Here is a 25,609-nt window from a genome sequence, read left to right on the forward strand (position 1 = left end):
GTTCAGGAATGCTTTGATCAAGCAGATGTGATGACAAGCATCAGTGTGATGACAAAGTCTTTGCATATGGTGGGAGAAGTTTGGGCTTGAAATTCAAAGCGTGCGTTTCACTGAAGGGTCTCATTCTGCAAACGCTTATCCCAGAGTTTGAAGGGTGGAGATTGTCATACAAGAAACTGCATCAACCTTCTCTCACTCTTTCTTTGTTTCATTTTTGGTTTAAGCACTGGGAGCTCTTGAGCTTTCAGTACTCCTGAGCCGCTAAAACTGGGTGCAAAGAACAGAAAGTGCTCCCTGGAGAAAATGGGGGAGCAGTAAATACCCTCCATCGTCTGTACCTCTAATATTGCCTCCTTTTGATGCTATAATTAGAGCAGAGCTGGGTTGACGGCCTTTTCCACAGCAGGAACCCCCTGGAATCCCCTTCTCAGCTGGGCAGGATCTGGAAGGGATTCCCCCATCCGTTTAGCAACCTGAGAAGGCCCGGATGGTCATAAAACCCTGGCACCTGTTTGTGATCCCCCCCTGGGAGGAGGGACAACTGCCCCACACTCAGACTTCCTGAAATAGAGCAATATCCATGATACGACCATCAGAGCCCCCCTCACTATAGATTAGAAAGGATGCCTGAGCTTTTAAACCTTTATTTTGCATGGAGCAAACAGCCTCTCTGGTTTCATCTGGACCTCTCTGAAGGAGCAGCTTCTGGAGTGGCTTTAGTTACAGTGAGCTCCGCTGTCCCCACAGATAGTTTGTAGCCAGGGTTTCCATGTGCGCCTGGTGGCACTGGAGCATGTTGGACGTGCTTAGCCACGTAAAGAGGCCTGGCTTCAAAGAGTTATGCTTACAGGCTCACTGCCTGCCTGACTGGCAAAGGGGAACTTAAGTTTCACCTCAAGACAGTGTGGACACAGCTGCCGAAGTAAAGTGAAGCTAACCCTGGTCAGCTGCACAGCAGATGGGGTTGCCAATTTAATTATCAGTAGCGTTACTTTCTGTAATTCTCAATAGACATTCATACCCATTTATTTGCAATAATTTTCACTTAGGAGTCCCTTGTCATCACTGGGGGTATAAAGAGGACCAACTGGAGGCATAAGCAAGGTGAGCAGTTGCTCAGCCTGGCAGAGAAAGGAGAGCAGGCAAAATTGCAGCTTGAAGTGAGATCTCACCGCAGTGGCCACAGCATCGTCCCTGGCCTGTGCTGGTTCAGTGGCAACGGCATAGCTATTCCCACAGGTCCTATCCTTCTTGAGGAATAACGAGCAGCAATGGCTCTGCTGCCTTGGCGTCTGGCTTACCACTGTCTCCTTCCCTCATGGATGAAGACAGACAGCCTACACAGAAATTATGCTTTCCAGTGGCAGAGAAATGAAGGCGGGATAGAATAAAGACATTCAGAGACAGACCATATTTCTTTCTCCCCTCTCCCTGCTCTCTGGTACGTGTCTCAATGTTGTCTTGGTGGAACCTCATCAGCAGGACCACAGCAGCCGACTGTGGGGCTGAGGAACCTTTGCTCAATACCTCAAAATGCCCAAGAGGGATGGTGCTTAAAGAAACTGCTCTGCTGCAGCAAAGGAACCCCAGTGCAGGTGAGATGGTCTCCTTTACTTTCCTTGCACCCTGCACTGCATACACTGCTGAGAAATTGGAAGCTGTCATGGAGAAAGGACTGGCCTCTGCCTCAGAAAGCTAAAAAGCTATCACCTAAAAGAAGATGAGAGTACAGAGAATAGATATTCAGCTGCCAAATAAGAATTTTTATGCTTAACTTCAGATATTCATTTTTAAAAATACAGACATATGTATTTGCTTTTGAAACAAAATGACTTGTTTATGCCTTGATTTTATTCAGTTAAGTCTACAGACATCTCTGAAAAACATTCAACGTTATGGAACTGGTAGTTTAAGAAGGAAAGGTGGACCTTGTGGACATAGGACTGGCTTTCCACTTATGTCTAACGTGTTTGACTCGAAATCTCAGTTCCTGCCCACTTTATTTAAAAACACAGCTACAAAACAAAGAGAAAACGGCATGTGAAAATGCTCACCAGCAGGTTTCATAATGTTTTTAAAAGGACAGCTATCTTACTGTCCTCATTTCAGAAAGGAGGGGAGTGGCTCTCAGAGGAAAAGCTATGAGTAGTCAGGCAGACACCAAATGGCAGATCCATTTAAATGAGCTTCTGTCCCATGTCATATTGTGCAAGTTTCATTACCTGATGTGTCCATGGATCCTATTCCCATAACAGGCCAGATTCAGAGATATCAGAAAACCTAACTCACCTCCAGAATTACTTTTATGTCCCCAGCACATAGTGCCTTTCTGAGACATCACCTACGCATACAGGCTCAGGGTAAGTATACAAGGTCTAATGATTAAATATCCCTGTATCAAACATCCAGTTGTTCAAAATTTTACTCTGCAGTTCCACAAATATAGATTACTTGACCTGAACCCTGCACTTTATGACATATTAGAAATCACACCTTACTAGGGCCTCTCCTTTCACATTACAGATTGCACTTCAGCCTAAATAGTCAACTCCAGCTTGTTTTGCTTAATAAAGTTCTGGGCAGATCTGTGCTGGGAGAGAAGTCATAAATAAGGTGAACAGATGGCAGGTCAGGCACTACAAAGAGAGCCAGCCAAATCAAAGAGAACTTGAAAGATTTACACATTGATGATACCGAAGTTTTGATGGTGGCACACAGAATTGGGCTATGCCTCCCTCACACCCCATGGGGTTGGTTACGGAAGCTGCCACTGAAGTCAGTGGAGACTTTCCACGTGGCCAAGCTTCCACCTCGGTGTGTAACAAATGCGAGATACAGCCCATAACCAGCACCCTACGTCAGAAAGGGGAATCTTTTCCTCTATGCTTTTTCTTCGTTGAATTTTAAGGCTGTCTTGCCAAGCCCTATTTTTGGTCTTTTTTTTTTGGGTGCTCCACAGGCAGTCCCCCATCCTCCCCGCAGTTAAATCTCCCCCATGCCCCTGACCAACGCGAGGGGCCTGACTCAGCGCTGCCCATCGATGAGGCCGCTCAGTGGAGGTCAGCGGTCAGAGCAGCGTGCAAGCCTTGGCGTACCTCATCCTCGTCCCCATCCTCACCTGGGGGCCAGCTAGCCCTGAGGCCCTGACACCCTCAGCCAGCTGCCCCGGGTCCTGGCTATGGCTCGCCCAGGGTGGCACAGTGTGTGGCAGGAGCCAACATGGCAGCCGGGAGCACCGTAAGGGGACCAGCGGGCACCGGGGGGGCGTGCGGTGGCTGCCCCATAGAGTCCCACGGTGCAGCCCCCAACGAGCTGCCAGCGCCGGCAACCCAAAACCCACAGCTTTCACCAGAGGCCGGCATCGCTGCATCTTGCCCCTCACAGCGCTTTGTTCCTCGCTCCTCCCCAATTAAATATAAACCCGAGCAGCAGGTGTTACCCTCGGTATGTAGGAGAGGGAGCGGGAGAAGGAGAAAAAAGGAAGACAAGAGGGGAAATAAGGAAAAAATAAACAAAAAAAAACCCTCCAAAACCCCAGCCCTACGCCGTGCACTTCTGCTGCTGGCAGCCCTGAGGGGAACCGCGCTGCCTGCCAGCCAGACCCCCCGCCGCGATGAAAGGTCGGGCGGGGAAGGGCGGCGGGGCCCCGGCTCCGGCGCGGGTCCCGCGGGCCGGCAGCGCCGCCGAGCCGCGCTCTTCGAGCGCCAGATGTCGGGGGCTGTGCGGAACGGCAGCGCCGGAGAGAACCGCCGGGAAAACCCGCCCCGCCGGCGCCCCCGCGCCGCGGAGGCGGCCTCCCCGCCCCGCTGCCTGAGGCGCGGCCGCCACCTGCCGTCCCGCCGCCGTGCTGCAGCAGGCCGGGAAGGGCGGCCGCCGCAGCGGCCCCAGCCGCGTTCCTACCTGAAGGAAAGGCGTTGAAGGAAGGGAATGGACGCCAGCGAGCCCGGCGGCCACCGCCGCCTTCCGCCGCCCCTGGCATCGGCCCTCGCTCAGCGCGGGGCCCGCTCGGCCGACAGAGCCAAGGGAGGAGGCCCACACGGGCCCCCCAAAATCGCTCCGGCGCTGAGCGGAGGGTGCTGTGGGGCTGGCGGGGCACCCGGCGGCCTCCTCACTCTCGCTCTGTGAAAGCAGCAGTCGGAGGAAGCAAAGCAGAATTCAGCTCTGACGTTCTGTCGGCCCCCAACTGCTTTCAGGCGAAAATTAAGGCAGAATCCGGCTGCAAGCAAGTGCAAATCTCCTGGGTGCCTTTGAGCGAGAAAAGCCTGAAACACCACAAAGGGCACCAAGAATCGGTCAGGAGTAGCTGGATCTGGCCAGTGGAACAGGCCAGGAACAGGGCAAACCACACCACCTCTTACTATTCTTTCCTCTCCTTTGCTTTTTGTGTGCTAATAATGCTCGTTTAGCAGACAGGTCCCAGGCTGATGTAAATCATAAAATCACAGAATCATAAAATGCTTTGGGTCAGAAGGGACCTTAAAGATCATCTAGTTCCAACCCCCCTACCACGGGCAGGGACACCTTTCCACTACACCAGGTTGCTCAAAGCCTCATCCAACCTGGCCTTAAACACTGCCAGGGAGGGGGCATCCACAGCTTCTCTGGGCAACCTGTTCCAGTGTCTCACCACCCTCACAGTAAAGAATTTCTTCCTAATATCTAATCTAAATCTACCCTCTTTCAGTATAAAACCGTTCCCCCTCGACCTGTCACTACTTGTCCTTGTAAGAAGTCCCTCTCCCGCTTTCCTGTAGGCCCCCTTCAGGCACTGGAAGGCTGCTGTAAGGTCTCCCCGGAGCCTTCTCTTCTCCAGGCTGAACAGCCCCAACTCTCTCAGCCTGTCTTCATGGGAGAGGTGCTCCAGCTCTCTGATCATCTTCGTGGCTCTCCTCTGGATTTGCTCCAACAGGTCCATGTTAGAAATTTTAGAAATCACATTTAGAAATCACGCCACATCATCATAATACCCCCTCACAACCTCTCTCTTAAACACTGTAGCTGCAGACTGCTGTCTGCCATTCCCAAGCAGATGTCAGGCCACTTAAGTAGGGATTTACTTCTTCTCCACTGCTTTTGGGGTAACAGATTGATGACGGACAAATAATTATTGCCACTGCAATCAAAGAGTAGGCATAGGTTATCAGTGAGTAATGAGTAACTGCTTAGCTGGAGCATGGTCAGAGGCAAGACCAGGAGAGAAGTTTCTCTCTCTTGTGATCCTTCTTTGTTAACAAGATGTAAATGCTATTGGCTCTCACTGCTTTGTTGACACGTACAGCAGCCAGGATATAGTCCTGTGGGTTTTAGAAAAAGGAAATAAGGCTAGAGAGGATGCTTACTTGGTTAGAAAATATTTATTCCTCTGTACCTGTATTGATTACTTTTAGGTATGAATAGCAATGGCATTCTTATCCTCCAAATATTCATTCTAGTCAATAACAAAATTAATTTATATACCAACAAATCCACAGCTATCCAAGAGGGAAATGACCTCAGCATATAATAGAGGGGAGAGTTTTGGCAAAAGGGAGAGTATAGAAAGAAGCCTGCTTATAAGAATTATTGATAAAAGAATTATATGTTTATAGAATCCATTTCTGTATCTTGAAGCATTTTATAGACTCAGTCCTCAGTGATAACTGCAACCATTTCAATAATTGTTGTTTGCTGAAGACAATTGATTTTAAAATCTCCCTGATTCATTTATAAATTACTATTATTTTTTGTACTAAAGTAGCGCTCCAGAGCCTGTAGCACAGATTAGGGCTCCTCTGGGGTAGGCACTGTGTAAACTCATAATACCAGCGTATTGTCCCTTCGAACCATCACCCAGCAACTGGCTTTCTGGACCACACAGCTCAACGAGATCCATGGGTATGTATTTGTGTGTGTGGTATTGAATGACTGCACTAAAGCCAGCGCTTGAGATAAAAGCTTTTATTTATTAGAGCCTACACAGGCTCTCAAGCACTGAAAGGTCCAATAAAAAAAGCAGTATCCACACATGAAAGCCTCTAACTCACTCAAAACCCAAATCCAGCTGGTGTTGCAGCCACCATGGACTCTGGACTCCTTAGAGGTGCAGAGGAGCTGGGGGAATGGTGGAGCACCATTCACAGGTGCTTTAGGCCAATGCCTGTGCTAACCCAAAGCTGAGGGCAAAGAGGATAACACAGGAGGTTTGCAGAGGCGTGGTATGATGCAAGCACCTTACCTCACTGAATTCAAGAAACAGGCTTGCATGGCAAATGCTCGCTCCGGTTCTGCTCAAGAGGTGCAGTGAGCATGTCCCTTCCCTCCCCACAGGGAAGGTTTGCTGGGTGATGCATTAGCCTCAGCGCTGGGGCTGTAGGGGTGAGGAAGAACTAAAGAGCAAATGGCCCAAGAGGTACAAGGGAAAATGCATTGGGGCACTCGCAATCCAAGAAAATTGCCACCATGTGTAAATAAGCAAGTTAGACACAAAAGTGGTAGGAAAAAAGCATTATTCTCCTCGTGCTATGGTATATGGTGAACTGCCAATACGGGAAAACGACGTTAAGAACCAGTATTACCCAGGGAATATGTGACAGAGCAGGAAATGATCCCCATTACAGTGTCTAAATAACAAAGTTTACCTTCATCTTAATCTCAGCGTTAACCAACAGGCAAAATAAATGAAACTGTATTTCAAGGTCAAGTGATGCTTTGTCATGGGCTGTACCCACAGGGGACAGCAAAGGAGTGTTTTGAGCAATGCAAAGCACAAAGTGGAAACAAGTGATGGGGAGGGAAATCCGCCCCCAGACAAAGGCCTGTGGTGAGCCAATGCATCTTAAGTTGAAACTGAGGGGGCACATGGGTTCTGGAGCACTGACCTGGAGGTGCACTTTAACCCCCACATACACAACCACAGCAGAAGGTGGGGAATCCACACAAAGAATGCACAAAAAAGACAAGGAAGGTAGCCATGATCTGGATGCACCAGGATATCTGCATTGTTTGTCCATCTATGTCCAAAACATGTGAAGGGCAAGTCTTGAGTGAAACAGATGGGCAACCACAGCAAAAGCTACTCTCGACTCTGATCCAAAGCCCACAGCAATCAAGGGAACTCCTCTCTACAGCTAACCTCATGCAACACCCACACCTTCAGTGAATATGGTCAGTCTGTAACAAGGCAATATCTAAGCACATAGAGGAAAGGGATCTTAACAGCACGCTGATAAGCATTTCATCATTATGAAAAAAACCTGATAGCATTCTTCTCTCTTCTGGATGCAGTAAAACAATTTAATGGCCAAATATCTAGTCATCATGTTACCAGCTTTCAAGGTGTATGTTGAACTTTTTCAAGTCTCAGCTTCTGGAAGGAAGCATCCTGTGATTATGTGAAAAGCCCAGTTTTATTCTGGTTTTGTTTTTGTTTTTACTTTAGTTTCTATTCTCCATGTAGCTGTAGAGAAAAGCTCAAAAGCCATGAACGCTGAAGGGCCAAACTCAAATCAAATCCATACATACATATACATACACACACACACGTGTGTGTGTATATTATAACCCCACTTCATGGTTTGACGTAGGATTTTTTAGAACCTGAGGACTTGGCAATACTGGCCATCAATGGCCAGGCACAGCCTTTGCCGAGAAAAACATATGGGATCACATTGCTGAACACTAAGGTACCACCAGTCACCAAAGTGACAGTGCCAAATTCTTGGCTGCTCGAAACTGGCATAGCTCCACTGAGTTACATAAATCAGCAGCTGGGTCATGAACTAAACCTGGAATCAGGGAAAATACAGAACTCTGGGAATACAGACATTTCAGCTTGCTTCACACCCCCCATCTTTTGTTAAACTTTTTTTTTTTTTTTGGCATTTGCACAGAAAACATGCCAGTGTGTCTTTTACAGCACTCTGAGGAAGAAAGTTCAAGCTGCTCTGCCTGATATTAAAAGATGTGGCATTTGGTAATATTTGGATGCAATCCAATTGCTAAACTGCTGAACCGCAGTTTGTAACGTAAGCACAGCTTGAAGGGAAAGCAGCAAAAGACAGATGAAAATGAAATTTATCAACAGGAATAAAAGAACATGTGAGCAGAAAGCAGCAGGAGGAAGATCCAGTGTTTGAGAATGGAGGGAAGCGTACCAAGCGCATTAACAGTGGTATTAGTAATTTAAACACAGCCACATAATGAAGCTGAGCACTAGCGTCATGATAAATTGGAGTGGAAGAACAAGCTTCGGAGTGAGCAAGTGAAAGCATAGCAGGTGGCCAAACGTGTGACGGCATGCGAAATGGAGTGACCCCACCTGAAATATGTTAGATGCTAAAAACCAATGCTTGCTATTTACTCAAATGACGAAATGGAAGTTGCAATATGTAAAATTAACACGTTAGAAGAAACAGATTCTTATGCTATTGAAAAGATCACGGTCTGGTCATAAAGGACTCAGTTGTGTAACTTCCAAGTATTTAGCCTTTGAACAAGTGTTACATGCATTCAAGTGTTAATAATTAAGGGTGGATATCAACCTTAAGCTTTGAATTTTCCCAGATACTGTCCGTTTAAATCTGACTCTTGCATCACTATAGCATGTTTTTCCTTTTAAAAGGAACGATGAGGTCCTAGGAATATCACATCAGCCTTCCTAATGAGAGAACCATACAAAATAGGGCTGGAAGGGACCTTGCGAGGTCAGCTCGTCCAGCCCTCTGCCCTAAGGCAGGATCAATTATACCCAAATCATTTCTGACAGATGTTTGTCTAACCTGTTCTGAAAAATGTCTGGCAATGAAGATCCCACAACCTCCCCAGGCAATCCGTTTCAGTACTTCACTACTGTTACAGCTAGAAAGCCTGTCCTAATGTGTTCCTTAAATCTCCTTTGCTGCAATTTAAATCCATTAGTTCTTTTTGTATTCCCAGTGGACACAGAGAACAATTTATTACTTTCCTCTTTGCAACAAGCTTTACATATCTGAAGACTGGTATCACATTCTTATTCGTTCCCCTGCATCTCCTTGCTCTAAGATGTATAAACCCACTACTTTCAATCTGTCCTCACAGGTCATGTTTTCTCGACTCCTGATCAATAGCACTGCTTTCTGCTGGACTTTCCAATTGGTCTACATTTTTCTTTTTTGAAGTATAGTGCACAAAAGTGGACACATTACTCCAGCTAAGGTTTAAAGCAGAGAATAAGTAGGGTAGGATTACTTCACATTTCTTCTCCATGACGCATTATTTATAGAGCCAAAATTGCATTAGCTTTCCTCACACCGTGGCCTGTGTTCGGTTTTTAATTCACGGCAGTCACAGATCCCTCCCTGCTGAATGACCACTGAGCCAGTCGCTCCCATCATTTATACACGTTGTTCGCTATAGGAATTCTGTGGCAAGATCCTGGAGTGTCTAACACTTCACTTCCTTGAATTTCACCTCGGACTACCTTGTTCAGGTTTCGTAAGGAGCTCATGCATCTATCAGTATAATTTTATTGAGAGCAATGGAGTGACATCAGAAAAATAATTTAGCCCAAGCTGCCCATCCAGCATAGAGGAAGTCAGCAATGGTTCTTCCCATTAACACCATATTAGCATATTCAGTCTGCAATAATCATCTGAAACACAATGATTTCTTTTTAGAGGAGTTTGAGAAGCTTAAAATACAGAAAATTAAGCACAGAATATTATAGCTCAGAGGTATACCGGTATGATGAAAGGTCTCCAACTTATCTGTATCCTGATGGGCATCATGCCCAGTGAGGGGAAGGCTCTTTCAAGCACGAATTATGCTCAAAATAGGATGAAATGGGAACTATATCTTATCAGCTCCACCTTGGCTAGTTGTCCAGAAGGAAAATTCAATCTCTATTCATATCTGTAATGTAACGAATTGTATTTGTATATAATCTTGAAACGTGTGACAAGGAACCAGGTATTGTTTCTCTTTCTGCTCTATAGGCAGATCTTTCTCTGGAGCAGCTGGAGTAATTTGCAGGAACAGCCTTAAGAGAGAACAAGGTTCCTCACAGTAATGGCGCCTAAACAACCCAAAACTACAATGTGGTAAGAAAAGGGTTAACTCTTCAAGTGCCAAAGTAGTTTTTCACCTGAACTAGAATTACAAGTTACCCCTCCACTGTTTGTAAGCACATTAAGCACAATAGCAATGAAATTTTTAAATTGCTCTGAATTTGACCTTCCTGTAGTTTTGATTTTTACCAAGTATTTGAAACAATTTGGCAGGATTAAAAATTAATCGTGGAATACTGCGTGGCTCAAAGGAACAAACCTTCTAACTCCCATCAAACTCGAATGCATAATTCCCACAGGTGCCTTTGAAAATCCCTATTTTGAATGCTGTTGTCCATTGGATAAACATCTCAAAAATCACTGGCTTTCTACACGAACATCATCTGCCTGCAATAATTTATGAAAATCATAACATTGATTTAAGCTCTTCTCAGTGCTCCATAAATTTTAAGCAGCCCTTAAATTATAAAACTGCTGCTGTGGCACTGATCAGAACAATGCTTAATCCCTTCTCTTGAGATAGCTGGCATGTCAGAGGAGAAAAGAAGAGACTCAGGCAGCTGAATTGCTTGTTTCAATTTAACAGAGCAGAATAAAACAGCCTAGATGCCAGGGCTCTAGTCCCACGGAGACTGTGTGCATCAAGTTTTTATTGCCAAAATAGTTGTTCTAACCTTCCCCTGCCTTGCCTTGGTTTTAAACCGGAAAATGATTTCATTGATTTCACAAGGACACTTTTTTATGCACACATCATCAGATTTGCGATACTTGAGAAGTTCCCCTTCTAATTTATCATCAGTGTGTTCCTGCTCTCAGATATATGACAACAAAATGCTGCATCTGTCCAATTACACATTGGTGCAAAAACACTCTGCATCCTTATCAGATAGTCTCCCTCATAGCCCAGAGTCATACCAGAACAAATATAGGCTTTTTTGCTTTTAATAAAATTAGAGGGTTTAGTTTGATTTTTTTTTTTTATTTCTGCTTTCTTTGGCAAAGATTAAAAACATCATTTTTGGCACTGAATCTAACACAAGGTGAAATTAAAAGTCCTAGTACAGAGAAACTATGCTTGAATGGGCTCCTCTACTCTTAAGTTTGGCCTCGTCACATATTAAAACTGCACATTGCTTTGGCTATATTCAGATTTCGGTTTGCGCTAGCTAACTTGGATTAAGAGCATCCTTGTTTTTCTGGTGAAGTCTCCTCTGGAGTAGCCCAGTTTTCAAAGGCAAAGTGCTCAGGACATTATATTAGAGTCACTCTTTTTGGTGTTTCATCCCAGGGATCCAAAGTCAGCAGCTGCTATAGTCTTTTTCTTAGCACTGACACTTTCCAGCTCTTTCCACTCTCCCGATAACGTTTCCTAGTCTGTCATTCAGTCATCCTTTTTAAGGGATGCGTTTCCAACCTTTCTATACTCACGCTTTTCCCCCACGTAGCCCTGTGAGTTTCATTCTTCCTCGTATGCGATGTTTTTGCTCAGAGGTATACAAACCATCTGTGCCTCTAATACAATGTTCTTAAATAGCCTCCAGGCAGATCTCTATGGTTTTTAAGTACTTCTCTTTGCCCTTCAGCCTGCTGTTAACCATTTTCCTCATAGTTTTATAATCTGCCCTTTTCAAGTTTGTTGTTACTGTGTTGTCCCTAAGGGAACAACTCTTTCATGATATCAAAACTGTAAGTGTGCAGTGATCACCGTTACCCCACGGAGGCTTGACAACACCTTCCTCTAATAACTTGTGCCTGTTACAAGGTAGGTCCCTCTTGCCCATGGCCTTAACTAATCAGGCCTATACACATTGGTGCAAAAACACTCTGCATCCTTATCACTGAGGACTGCCACAGGAGTCAAGGAAAAGGAATCCTTTGCCATATGGATTGGAATGGCACCAAAGCCACTTTACCTCTCCTGATAGAGGAAAAACTGCTTTTGCCAGCTGTTGCTTTACCTCCAACAAAAAACAGAAGTGATAGCAGGGTAAACACTGTAGAATTCAGTCTTGTATAATTTTCCCCACTGTCCCATCCATTTTCCCCAGGAGGAAGTTACTTCCCAGCGGCTGGCTCTGAGATTTTATAGGTTCTCGAAACCTTGAGGAAGTCTATAGGAGGTTGCAGTCACTCACGTAAAACCCTGTGGTGTTTCACCCCTGGTTTTAATGGCTACCCTTGTGACTGCTGCCTCTGGAATGCTCTCAAGGAAATGGAGCATTCTACAGGAGGTCTACGACATGACAAATCTCTGCAGATTAACACCTCACTCTAGGAATGGGAATAAAGGGATGATACTGAAGAGGCAATTGATACACCAGCCTTGCTGTTTGCTGAATGCACAAAGGATTGATTTATGGCATCTTGCCACGGGAGAGGGCTATAGGTTATTAAACAACTTCAATGGACAAACACTTGCTGAGACTGCGTATCATACCTCTTGTGCTGTACCAAAGGTAATGACTCATCTTCAGGCACGCCTGATGTCCTTGAGAATGCAATTGGTTCTACACAGCCAAGTGAAGCATTACTTAGTTAATACACTACAGCACAAGAGAAACAATTGGCTGAAATGATGACATTGCTACTTCCTGCTTCATTATAAATCTGCAGCTTCCTAACAGGATTATATACTGAAGCACTGTAAAAAAGACATTAAGCACTGTGATGAAACTTAAAAAAATGTGTAATTAAAACAGCTAAATACAGGCTTCTTGTGTTCAGTGTCTGCCAAACACAGCCTTTGATCCTCCAAATGATATTTTCTGGAAAAGTCCCGGGCACAAAAACTATCAGAATGGAATTCTGACTCATCCCTTCCTGTTTAGGCCAATGAAATGACCATTTACAGTGCAACAAATCTTTTTTTATTCGAGAAAAAATAACCTTATCAGACAGGCTAGAAATATAACCAGGAACTCCCGGACCACCTGCCCACGCGTGCATTTTCTTGCTCATTCTGTCCCATGTCTTTGCAATTTCTATTTCAATAGTGCAGCATTCTTGATGATTCACCTTGATTCCTATCATTTAGAGAAAGATCCTGTTTCTTCAAAAGAAAGAGAAGTGACAGAGCATCCCACCGTTCCTGATGACATCCAAGCACTCTGCAACATAAAAAGCCTCCACTATAAGCATCCATTGCTGCAATTGCATTGCTGCTACTACAGTTCACCAGGTTTGTTCCAGCTTACTGCTTGGCTAAGAAGAGCAAGAACTAACACCACCATCAAGAAATGTTTTGGATTCTTAATCAACTGGGAAATTTCAGTTTTTATTAATAAAAACTGTACAAGATTCCTATATTGGGTAACAGGCCACAGCTGCTTTCACCTTGCTCCTCCACAGCGCTTCTCTCCAAGGTCCATAAGAAAAAAAATACATATACATTTCCCACTACAGGAGGGGAAAAGAACCAGGGATGGGGGCAGGGAAGAGAGAGAGAAAGAAAAAGCCAGGAAAATTGTTTATTCCAGTCCTATCCCCATGTTCCATGTGTTCATTTTGGCTTACCCTTTATTAGAAAGTTCTGGCGATTATTATTTTTCCATGGCCCATTGCTTAAGGCAGGTGATTGCTTAAGACAGTTTCACATTTCTTTCCTTTAGTCATGAGTTTCATGGGGAGTTGATGGCGTGTGTAATTTTCCTGGTGTGTCACATTAAGAACACTGAATTTTCACATGACTACTTGACTAAAATGCTTTTGTGCCTCACTCACACCTCTTAATAAATATATCCAATTAGTTATTGTTAGGTGTACTGGGAGTGAAATACAATGAACACAAAGGTCTCCTCCTGGTCAGAGCACTACAAATCAGAGTCAGAATAAAGGAAAGTAACTGGGTTTCCGTATCCACCTTTCTTTCCCCTGCTGTGTTGCCTGAAGAACGACATGCCTTTCATTATATTATTTCCAAGTAAACCCAATTAATTTATTTGCATTCCAGACATCTGTCATGAAGTTGTAGGGCAAGGAGCATGATTAAGCAAAAGTACTGCACCCAATATTTTGAGGTAACCCTCTTTTTACTGGACTTCAGTCTCACAAGTGTTTCACTAGAAGCAGTAATTTTTGTTTAAATGCAACTACTAACCAGATTCAAACAAGACCTCAATCTTATTTTGAACATGTCAAATCAGCCGCATATTTGGGAGGCCCTCTCTGATTTTAAGGTAAATCCACATTCCCTCTGATCCTTGGCAAACATTTATCTCTTGATAGCCATGTCTCCTAAACTGCCTCACAGCTAAAGTGAAGAGCTTTCAGGCTGTGCAAGAAAAATGTAAGCAAGTATATTTTTGTGCTGACTAACAGAACCAGAAAAGTTTACGTAAGCAGCCAATGGTTAATTCATTCTTTCAGATGAGTCTCAGCAAGTCAGAGTATTTACTCAGTTGTTGAAATATGCCCAATTATTCCTTCAGTGTACTGTAATGCTACAAAATTTCTCATGGGTGTATATATATATTTTTAATGGATTCAAACAAGTTTTAAGTATACAAAATAAATGGAAAGATTAATCCCTGGGAATCTTTGATTCTGTATTTCTCTTCCTATGTTTGATTTTCTTTTTTATATAGGCAGACTACAGACAAATTACATATTTACAAACGTAACATGTCCTCATGGGTATAATCAGGTTGTCACACTGCACCTCTCTGGAAGTTCTAATATCAGACCAGTGCTACAACAAGACTTTAATATCCATTTATAGGTCTCATTTTAATTTTCTGAAAGGACAACAGATCTATTCATTTTCAAAATCAGGGTAACATGCACTCGCACAATTAGTATGAAATAGTAGGCAGACTTGCATCTGATCTTATGCTGCGGGAAGCTGGTATGTACAGGCAGCAATCATAACAGGCTTCATTATCAGGTGGCAAAAAAATCCCATTCTATGCACTGAATTTTTCATTAAAATATCTTTGGACCACTTACAGAAAATATAATTTGTTGTTTAATACCAGATTAACAAACTAAAACCAGCTGTTTCACACAGCAACTTCAAATTTGCTCCTCAGTGAAGCTTTACAGCCCAAATAATTTTGAATGTCCTGTCACGTAGCAGCAGAATTGGTTTCATTGCCTTGTACCCTGTAATTCTGCAGCAGACTCAGGTCTTGCTTAAATATGGTTACAGAACACACCATACTTCCAAATAATTTCAAAGTCACTAGTCTCATTTCCACCACCTTGTTCTCCCTAATTCCATCAGCTCTCAGTGTTATTTTGAATTTCAGCACATCCTGTGACATAAATGGTACAGAAATGGTCACTTTCAGTGCACTGTACATGGGCAACTGAAAAATTTTAAAACTTTGTATCACAGCTATAACATTTCTTGACTTAAATTTCCTGTTTAAAATTTTCTACTTGAAGAAAACCAAAATAATGCTTTTCCACAGCTTAAAGACAAAATACATTTTTTTTAAGTAAGCTGTTTGAGATCTCAAATAATTATGAACACATCTGTAGCCAACGGGAACAAATACACTTCAGAAAAATACCACCACCAAAACACTAAGCCCATCAGTGTGATAACCAAAGTGCACAATCTCCAAGGGTTTAGGCATCTTTCTTTTGCATTAGTTGATAACATCAACTACAATCAAAATTTTTATATCTTGCTAGCACAATCAATTGAAATGAATTTGATGCTTCTTAGACTGCATTCACCAAAGACAGGATTAAGACTACATCATTTTAGCAACCGCAGGCTCACTTACTACAAGTTAGTGCCAACTTTTGTTAAGCTATGAGACAGAAAACATCAGTCTCTGTTCCACAGCAATGAAGTCCCTCTCTTTTGAATGTCAAGTCAACAATAACAGGTAAAACCCACACAACTGTCAAATAAGGCCAAAGACGAAATATATTTTTAGTAAGGTAGGCCATTTTAAAATGTACTGATTGAAAATGTATATAAGCTGGATATGTACAGGTATATTTTGCTACTCATTTGTGACCTCAAATAGCTTTTACATACATGTTAAATTCTCTTTTAAAATAAAGACACAAAATACTGTTCACACAGTTCCATCTGAACTGCAAAGACTTTGCTTTTGCTAGTTTTATACTGTGTTTCTCTAGTTGGACTATAATAAAGAGAAGACTCAGATACCATGCTTCAATTTCTAGGAAAACACTAAATCTTACTCAGATCCCTACAAGGGTAAGTAAAATATAAAAAAAATACAACTCCTAATCATCATTTTCCTCATCATCAAATGACAGAAGACTGCTATTTTTTATTTGCTTAGCTGTACTCTGAGGAGTAGTTGCTTCTGTCTTAGTTTTCTTTGCCTCTTTCATCTTCTTACTTGAACTAACATTGAAGTCCAAAGACTTCTCTGATGAACGTTTGGCTGGTTTCCTGAACATAATTTTTCCATCAGCAGGTTCTGGTTCACCATCTGTAACAGAGAGAGTAATATCAGAACTCATCTGCACATGTTCACACACACATACAGATGTTCACTATTATCTTTTCTTTTTCCCCAGGACCAAGATCAGTGAGACCTCTGATAGAATACAACAATCATGAAAGTGTATTTTTTGGTCACAAAGTCTGTATCGATGAATGTCCTTCATGCACACACAGCTGCTCCATGGCAACCAGCCCTTGAAGACAGTTCTCCTGCAGTTGCTATTAGAAATGGGTTCTCACTAACCAGAGCTTTAACTTAGAAGAGACTGTGAGCAGTAGAGCTTTTCCCACACAATCCAGTCACATCCACTTATCAAAATGGAGAGGACAACTTCACAGGATCCTCCAATTCCACTTCACTATTTGTAAAATCCATGGCAACAAATGCACTTATTTCAGAATTATGGTATCTCTTTAAAGAACAAAATGGCATATATACAAGACAAAGCTTTTCTTTTTCTTCTAATATACCCTGCCCTGCTGAGACAGCTAAAAAAGATTACATGGTCATAAACCTGCCTTTTATTATCATATAGGATCAAAGTTTTAGGGTTTCTTTGTATCTGCAAAATCACCAAACTATTCCAACTGCCTAATTCTGCTCCTCTGCATGTACTAGAGCAAATATCAATTTTAAAAACAAGAGAATTCCCTTCCAGGATTATCAGGGAGAGGAGGAAAGCTACTGCACAAGTAACAACATCAAGGCAATATTTCTGGGGAAAAAAATTGTAATTCTAAAGTCATGAATCAGACACAAAGGCTCATGCTGCAGTAGTTTGCAATTTTTATAATGTATATGTGACAGGGTGTTAAAGAACAATAGGTTCTGTGCAAGGTATTTTTCCTGAAGTACTTTTGTGAAATTCATTATTCAACAGAAATTGCCTAACAATATGCATGTGTTTGACAAGATTATGTACTATTTAATTATAACCAATAAATATCTTCTGTCTTTAGCACGAATTCTTTGCTCAATTCACAAGCACTATGGTACAAGACCTAACGTTTCAGTGTTATCATGTGCAGCATTAGCTGAAACACTCTTCAGTGCATACTCCAAACAATATAACTGTTAAATCTGGTGTCATAAGGGTTGTGTGGTACAAATTAAGACCATCAACCTCATTAGGAAACTCTACTTATAATTTCTTACATTTCACAGACCCTTATTAAGATGAAACCTAGCCTAAAAAACTAAGAGCCAGTTCTGTCCATGACTTCTACAGAATGCAAGCTTCTGCAGTAGTTTGTGAGAGAATACTACGATGCAGAAAATAACTAACCAGGTTTTGGGAAAATATTTCAGTACTGGTGCATTAGAAAAGCATTACAGTTACAAGGAATCACCAGCAATAATAAACTGTAGATATGATAAGCAATGTCAATGGATCCATTGTGAATTCTGCATGGAAAGCTTAGGCGTTTAGATGCTGTAGATGGGATACAGAAGTTCAGGAAGTGTCTATGGTAAACTCTGGCAGAGAAAAATAACTATTTCTGAAATCATATCACACCCAACCAATCAAAATGGACTATGTACCATTCTTCTCGGAAGACGGATTAAAAATTCAAAATATTTTTCCACATAATTGCCTCCATTTTTGGGCTCTGAATTTAAATACAAAATAGTTCCCCTTTACTAGTTGTCAGTTAATGACAATGTTTATTTGGAACCCCAGATCTTCTAACTTAAACGAGATCCGAGGCACATGATATAAGCCAAATTCTGGGAAAAAAAAAAATGCATCTATAAGAAAAATTTCACTTATAAGCAGACCCAGCTTGAGCCAGTCTGCACACAGATTGTATACAGTACCAGTACAGCTGTGGAAATAGGACTTCAAAGCAACCAGCTACTGCAGAAGCATGAGGAGCATCAAAAAATCTCTTTGGACACTCTTTTAAAGAGCAATTACTACATTTTCTTAGAATAGTAAATTGAAAAAACAAACCCCTAAAAAATCTAAGCAAAGCATATCCACAAAATAAATCAGATAAACAACTATGTACTCACACTCTATGTAAAAATAGAAGTCAGAAATTTCAATTTTACCCCAACTCTCCTGCTACCCATGTTGTGAATTGCACAAAATCATTTCATCTTGTCTACCAGATGGAGAAACTGATAGGTACCTTTGCAATATGAATTTAAACTCTTAATAAGCAAAGTGCATAAACAGAGCAAAGCTCAACAACTCCACCAAAATGGGAACTAGCTTAGCTCTGACCTCCAGGGCCTCAATACTATTTGTGGATCATTCTGCATCAAAGGAAAAGATTTTAGCTCCTGGCCTGGTTAAAGACTGTCCAAATTTCATTGTATGCTCAAGGACATTCCTTTCAGCAGGAAGCCCAGGCCACCTTCAGAGAGCTACAATGTGTTGGCAGTGCTCAACAAAGAATGAAGCAGATGAAGAAACACAGCAGGTGTAGCCTTACCTAAGCAACTTGTGGAAAGAGGGAGAACAGACTATGCTTTTTGAAAGAATTTGATGCAGCAGCTCAAGGAATTTGTGTTGATTTGTTAAGACTGTCTTTTCCAGCTGGTAAAAGCTTCACCTCATCCTTTCTAATTTTACCAGACTCTTATGTGTCAGCTGTCTTTTTTGTTCCTATCGATGACCTCCAAAAACTGACTTGTATTAAGCAATGCAGAGAAGAGAGTGAAAAAACAGTCTCAGTCTTCATAGTTTTTAAAACAGAGCCCTGATAAAAGACTGTATCAGTATTACAAATTACGGAAAACAGGATTTCTGATAAACACACTGAAACACACAAAGTAAAAGACAACCAGCATAAAAGCATTATACGAGAAATAATAAAATCCACTTCTGATAAGAGAGTCAAAAAACTACACCAGCAGTTCAAATTCTGACAGTTCTTAGTCATTGCTGCTTTTACCTGGATCACGAACCTTTACACTGGTTGACTAAGAGAGGCACAATCAGATGGTTGAGCTGAAAACTCTCTTCACAAGTGACATCAATTTAAGAAGCCACAAATGCAGAAATTTTTTTCTTCTCTTTTAATTGCAAGTTATGTAGTACAAGAGAAGAAGAAATGGAAACACTGTTCTTCAGTTTACTGTATTTTTTTATTTAGTAGTCATTTGTGTAGTTAGCAGCACCATTTTTCAGCAGTTTCTGTCCGCATGAGTCAATGAGGCAAAAGGAAACACAAATGCCACTAAACTGGCAGGAACAACAGAAGGAGCAGCACCAACAGTATTTCAAGATATATGTCTATTCAATTATAAAGGTTGGAAAAAAATTATGATAACCTGACAAATTTCTTAATGGTTTCTAAGGTTAGAAGGTTAGGTCAGCCATTTCAGATGCTCCTTCTAGTGCTTTCTGGCCACCCATCTCTATCCATGCCTTTGGAAGCATTTACTACAGGAATTCCGCACACTGGTATCACAAAGATAAAAAGGCCAGTCTTGCTCAGATATTCAGTCTCAATCATTTATGAGAACACTTGGGAAAGTTTTTGTTACTTAAATACGGTAAAATTAGCTTCGATTTAGATTCCTGCTATTCAGATGATGAAGAGCAGCATGAACTCTGTGATATGTATCTATCTGATATAACAGCTGCTTAAGCTAAGGAAAGAGCTCCGATGATACCCAAGACAGCATGGACTCTATTCTCCTTGTCTCTCCCCCCTCTTGTCCTCCCCAGCCCCAGCATATACAATGAGACAAGAGTAATATTAAAAGACTTTGAATGAGTAAGGACACCTTCTGCCAAATTTGGTCATCTGCATATATCGGAGTGTCCCAGAGGCCAGATGAACTAGAAAAGCAGTAGAAAAATCAATTCCATAGACTATAATGAATGCTGGGATAAAGTACCCTGCAGTAATTACCATCTTTTCTTTTGCACAAATTTAATTTCTCATAAGACCATTTTTCTTTGTCTCTGAACCAACAGTAACAATTTATCAAATGCTGCATTAAAAATATTAAGCAAAAAGACTGTTGATAAACATTTAAATGACTTCTTTTTAAAAAGCCACTATGTCAGTCCTCCATGGAGGAAAATCTTTCAATATGGAAGGGCGTTTTCTCATATACAAAAGGTTCAGTCCTAAATAAAAAAAGTTCCCTGTGACTATACTTGCGAAAGCCAATGTACAAGCTTCACTAAATTTTGTTCTGCCCTAGGAGGCAACTAAGTGCAGCTAGGACATTAATCAGCTTTTTTTGCCAAATTAATGCAAAAGTGTTACTCATCTGTAAAAGAAAATGCAAGTCACAGAAACTGCTGGTGCCTGAAATAAAAAAAAGTGTAGCCGTGTCAAACTGGTTATAGAAGAAAATGAAGGAGAAAGGATGTAAATGAGATATGGAAAATCCTAGAATAATACCTCAAACCAAAGCCTGCAGACAAGGACCTTCAAATGAAGACAATCACTACAGATATAAAAGAGGAGAGGGCAGAACCTCAAAACTGAGAACTTTCCATGTTTTGAAAAACTAACGGTTTCTATTCACAACAGACAGTTAGCAGCACATTACTTAGGATCTATCAAAGTGCCTTGGCATTGATGCATGGTGGAAAGGAATATTATCAGTTGGGAAATTTACTTTCCTGCTACCTTTTCAGCTTCATGTAATTTCACTAATGATCTGATTTGGGGCTAAGTATTATGGTCTAGTACCCGTTACATTAATTTCACTTCCAACTCTGGGATAAAAATCAAAGCAACAAGAACTGTAATCAAATCACGCAGCATCAAACTTTCTTTATACCTCCCATTTTCAGAATTGACAATTATCCAAAAAAAAGAAAAGAAATTAACACGTTATTCAAAACTCCCTTTATTAAAACTGGAAGTAACCAGCTGTCTAAATACCTGCCTCTCACTAGAAATCAGAATTTAAAACCAGAGGTCAGACTGACAGTGCAAAGATGGACAAAGACTCAAAAAAGCCTTCAGCAAACTGTAGCACAGTTACCCACATCTTCATTGAAAATTTGACACCGGGTCCTCTCCATAGCAGAGCAACATAGTAGCGCTTACCCTGTTTATTCCCATAAGCCAAAAAAAGGAAAAGGAGGCCAAGACCTCATATTAACAGCAAAGGCAGATAAACGAATAGTAGCACAATAAGGTAGAATAGAGGGCAGCAGTCCCCAGAGCACAGTGATTCAACATTCCTGCTACCTACTACTGTGGGTTTTTTTCTTCCAAATGCAAGTTATTACTCAAAGGCTGAAGGGGTAATAGGCAGAGGTGCCAAAGTCCTACAGGGACTCAGTACTACTATCCTCACTACATACAATTATGTCTTAGGAATGTCTTTTTCCACCAAAGAAGTTCAGTTACTCTATTCAAATACACTTCCATTTCATACTGTATATTCAACTTGGTAGCTCTTTTTGGACTTTTCTCACAGCATGGATTCCACCTCAATAGATTCTCATGGACAACTACTTCTTTTTGCCCAGCCTTACAAAATCATTTTTCCTCCTACTGTGATCATTCAAAATTGAAGTTTCTTATATGAAAAGGAAACCAATGCTCAGAAAGAATCACGCCATTTCTTTCCAATAGGTTGAAATTTCTCCCAATACCAGGAAGGAGATCCCACTTTTGAAAAGAAAACGTGTGATAACTTTACAAACTGCCAACACCAAGCACGTGCATTACACTTCAATAACAAGAGACCAGGAAGTAAGCCAGAAGCTGAACACATTTTCCAGAGGAGTTCAAATTACGTAAACACAGCTCTCAGTCCGCTATGTGGTTACACCTAACACATATATATCTACCTGCAGAAACAAATCAGATGTAGTTTTATTTAGTTTCAAGTTAAACTACTTTATAAAAATGAAGAATTTTTCATCAATCTGCTTTTCAAAAATGTAAGATTCTCAATGTATTTTCTCCCACTACTGTTACTTGACTTCTACATTTATACCACTTCTACCATTTAAATTTTAACACATACTTCTACATAGGGACAGCACAAACCCGAATCTCCCAATCCAAATGGCAGAAAAAGACAGAAACTAAGGATGTCCTATTGATAGCCATGTGCTAGCGTCGTAACCTGCTCAAAACTCTATTTACAGCCTTTGTAAATAGACACGATGGCTAACCGAGGAAAAGTTCCAGAGCTTCTATGAATCACCTTTCTATTTTATAGTTGTGAGGTTCCAGTTCTATATTCTTAATTATCAAGACGTTTCCAGTAGAGACTGTAATATCTACCTTTAATCTGTCAAGTCTTCTGTCAGCAAAAAATAAAAATAAAGCAATATATCATCACACCCTGTATGATGATAGAAAGTTTTGGACTCTCAAAGCATTTATGTCAACCATATCTGAATGATGAATACTGACAGAAGCTCTTAACATAATCGTATTCATCAACTATAGTTTCACATCTTTATTGTCTAACTGCAGCAATCTCTCCCACATCACTTCCATCTTTCCATTCTTGAAAAGCCTGTTAAATAACTTAGATAAAGCTTTCTAATTCTTTGTAGCAAAGGAACATTTTTTTCTATACCTTGCTGTTTGTTTGCATTATCATATCATCTGTTATTTTCAACTAATCCATTTACTTTTGCTTAATGTATTTGCAAGTCACAACACATACTGGGGATGATTTTAAGCAAGTAATAACATGGGCGAGTCAGTTAAGTGAACATGTTACTGAGCATACACATTTCTTCTATTGAAGCACTAACCTGAGTTTCCTCCTTCTGTCCAGACACTCTTTCATGAACTCATACGATTACCTTTAAGACATCCACTCCACTATCAAATTTGGCTGAACTAAATAATGAGTTCAAAAATTACCACAGGTGCTGTCAAAAGACTGTGTACTAGGACAATGACACACCATAACAAAACAAAACAACAACAAAAAAATAGATTTAAGGTGGTATTTGGAGGTAGGATGATGCACAATCAAGAAGCACAGAACTGCAACACTATAAAAAGCCAGACAGCTTGGATACGTACCCAACAACTTCAAATTAGGAATCACAAGTCCAAATTATTTAGCTGAAAAATTCAAAACAACTAATCAAAGGTAGTATTAAATGGTACAAAACTGAGCAAATATCAAGCTCCCTTTTATGGGTTATCTATATTTGGCTATACAAAGCAAGAAATTAGTGGTTTGAAATTCACCTGATTCATTTGACTTTAAGGCCTCTTTGATTTGCTGTTTAATTTTCATTGCTTCTTCAGCAGTCAAGTCCCCTTTTTTCAGTGTTACCACTTGAGGCTGCTCATCTTCTTTGTCACTGCCGTTCTCACTATCATCATCTGCAAGTGGAAGCTGCTCTCTCTAGACATGCGACAAATAAAAGCAATTCTGATTGCCACATTAAATCACAACAGCTAAGGGTGGGCTAGTACTCTGGTTTCACTTTTGCAGTAAGGTTAGTGAAGAGACTTGGCACAGCTGCCAGTGCCAGGCCCTCCCAACACGCTTTGTCCAAATGGCACTCCAATTCTACCACTGAGACATAGTGTCTGCTAGAAAAAAACAGTATGGGCTCTTTCAGTTAAAGACTGAAACAGTAGGAACTTGGAGGGTAAGAAATTCATTCCTTTTGTTCATTATCTTCACTGTACAAGCACTGCCTGCCATGCAACACTAAAAAAATCTTAAATGCGCTGGTCCAAATTGGAATCTTCTACACTGTACGCAAAACAGCGCAAAGAGAAAGGGAGTCCATAGTGACTTTGTTATTAAAGCAGCCTAACCAAATTATTGTAAGCATTACTGACACAAGGAAGACCATGACCCTGTTTCCACTCTCCAACTTGTGCTCCGAGACAGAAGAATCATTTGGAATAAAATTTTATACAAACAAACTTGCTGGCACGGAAACAGTGCAACAACATAAAGTTTGACAATATAGGAACTGCAAACTTAATCTTATAAAGGAAAGTATAGATAGTATTACCGCAATCTACTGACATTACCGAGAGACAAAATGCAATCTTCCCGAGGAAGTGAGAGAGTTCGTACTAAATTTACTGAAGGCAGACTTTTATCTCAAATTCCAGCTCATCACAAACAACGATGGGCCTCTTTATTAAGGCATCTTGTAAAACCTTACAGCTAGCAGGAAACACACGCAAAAGCAGACTGGACACATTATAAAAAAAAAAAAAACCACTCTCAGAAAAGGCTGCCTTTTAACAAGCTGGCTCAAACTCTGCTACCCTTGCCCTGCCTTCCTGGCCATCACAATAGAGTTTGTGTCTGCTGACCTGATGTTAAGATTATGTTATGTTAACCCCTTTCCAATATATTTTTTTACTTTATAGGGTTTTTTTTTACTATTCCTGCCTGGGCTTTGTAAAGCCAGTTAAACGTGGGACATCATTGCTGTTTCCCCCGTTGTCCCCTCAGACCACTTGGGTGCTGACAGGTCGGCACTGACTGCTCTGCAAAGGGCACCACGATCGCCAGGGCTGCAATTATTAAAAACAGCAATGGGGAGGGGCACTGGATTTTGTTGTTGTTTTGTTTGAACCTCCAACACAGAAGCAAACACAAGTTACAAAAGCAGCTTCGGTTAATTTTAAGCGGGTAACTCGTTACCCCTTGCCCTACAGGGGCAAAGCCTGGAGGCGCTGCTTCCCCGCGGCCTGCGGCGGGGCCTCTCCCCCGCCTCCACTTCAGGCCCCAGGGCGGGTACGGCGGCAGCGGAGGCCCCGCGGAGCGGGCGCTGCCCCTTCCCACCCCGGCGAGGGGCCGGCCGCGGCGGTGGGAGAGGAAGCGGGGCCCCGACACAAGCCCACGCCAGGCCGTTACCTTGGTTTCCACCGTGGGCCCCTCCCGATACCCGACCTGCCGCTTGAAGCGGCTGAGAAAGGCGGGCTCGGCCGGCCGCACGTAGGAGACGTGGTTCCTTTTGCTCATGGTCGCTGCGCGCCACCGAGCCGCGCTCCCACCTCCCCCCCGGACGCTTCCGGGCCGCGCGGTCAGCAGAGGACGGTGGCCCCAGTGGGACAGAACTAACACACCCCCTCCCTCTCTTCTGTAACGCTCCCCGTCACGTGAAGGGGGCGAAGGCACGCTCAGCCAATGGCAGGAGAGAAGCCGGAGCGGGGAAGGCGGATATAGAGCGAAATGGCCGCGCCCGTGCTGGCTTCGAGCAGGGGGCGGGGCTAC

The 25,609-nt window shown here is 42.0% G+C and overlaps 1 protein-coding gene across 2 annotated transcripts; it reads right to left on the reverse strand.

Moving 5' to 3' along the window:
- Positions 1–5,339: 5,339 nt before the first annotated feature.
- On the reverse strand, positions 5,340–25,451 carry KIAA1143 (KIAA1143 ortholog). 2 transcript variants are annotated; one of them, XM_068404870.1, is made up of 4 exons: positions 25,250–25,451; positions 23,608–23,767; positions 16,349–16,441; positions 5,340–13,129 (listed from the first exon to the last, which is right to left on the reverse strand). In XM_068404870.1, the coding sequence occupies exons 1-4, from the start codon at positions 25,355–25,357 to the stop codon at positions 13,074–13,076; spliced, it is 417 nt and encodes a 138-aa protein (XP_068260971.1). In that variant the 5' UTR covers positions 25,358–25,451; the 3' UTR covers positions 5,340–13,073. The 2 variants fall into 2 exon arrangements, with proteins under 2 accessions (XP_068260971.1, XP_068260969.1); XM_068404868.1 differs by lacking the exon at positions 5,340–13,129 and having other exon boundaries at positions 13,269–16,441.
- Between the last annotated feature and the right edge of the window lie 158 nt (positions 25,452–25,609).

This window comes from Nyctibius grandis, chromosome 7, assembly GCF_013368605.1.
Source record: "Nyctibius grandis isolate bNycGra1 chromosome 7, bNycGra1.pri, whole genome shotgun sequence".
Lineage (NCBI taxonomy): Eukaryota > Metazoa > Chordata > Aves > Nyctibiiformes > Nyctibiidae > Nyctibius > Nyctibius grandis.

Coding starts and splice junctions, on each gene's coding strand:
- KIAA1143 (XM_068404868.1), bottom strand. CDS start 25,357: ATGAGCAAAAGGAACCACGTCTCCTACGTGCGGCCGGCCGAGCCCGCC. Junction 23,768..25,249: donor GGCCCACGGTGGAAACCAAG/GTAACGGCCTGG, acceptor TCGCATGTCTAG/AGAGAGCAGCTTCCACTTGC. Junction 16,442..23,607: donor CTTAAAGTCAAATGAATCAG/GTGAATTTCAAA, acceptor TCTCTGTTACAG/ATGGTGAACCAGAACCTGCT.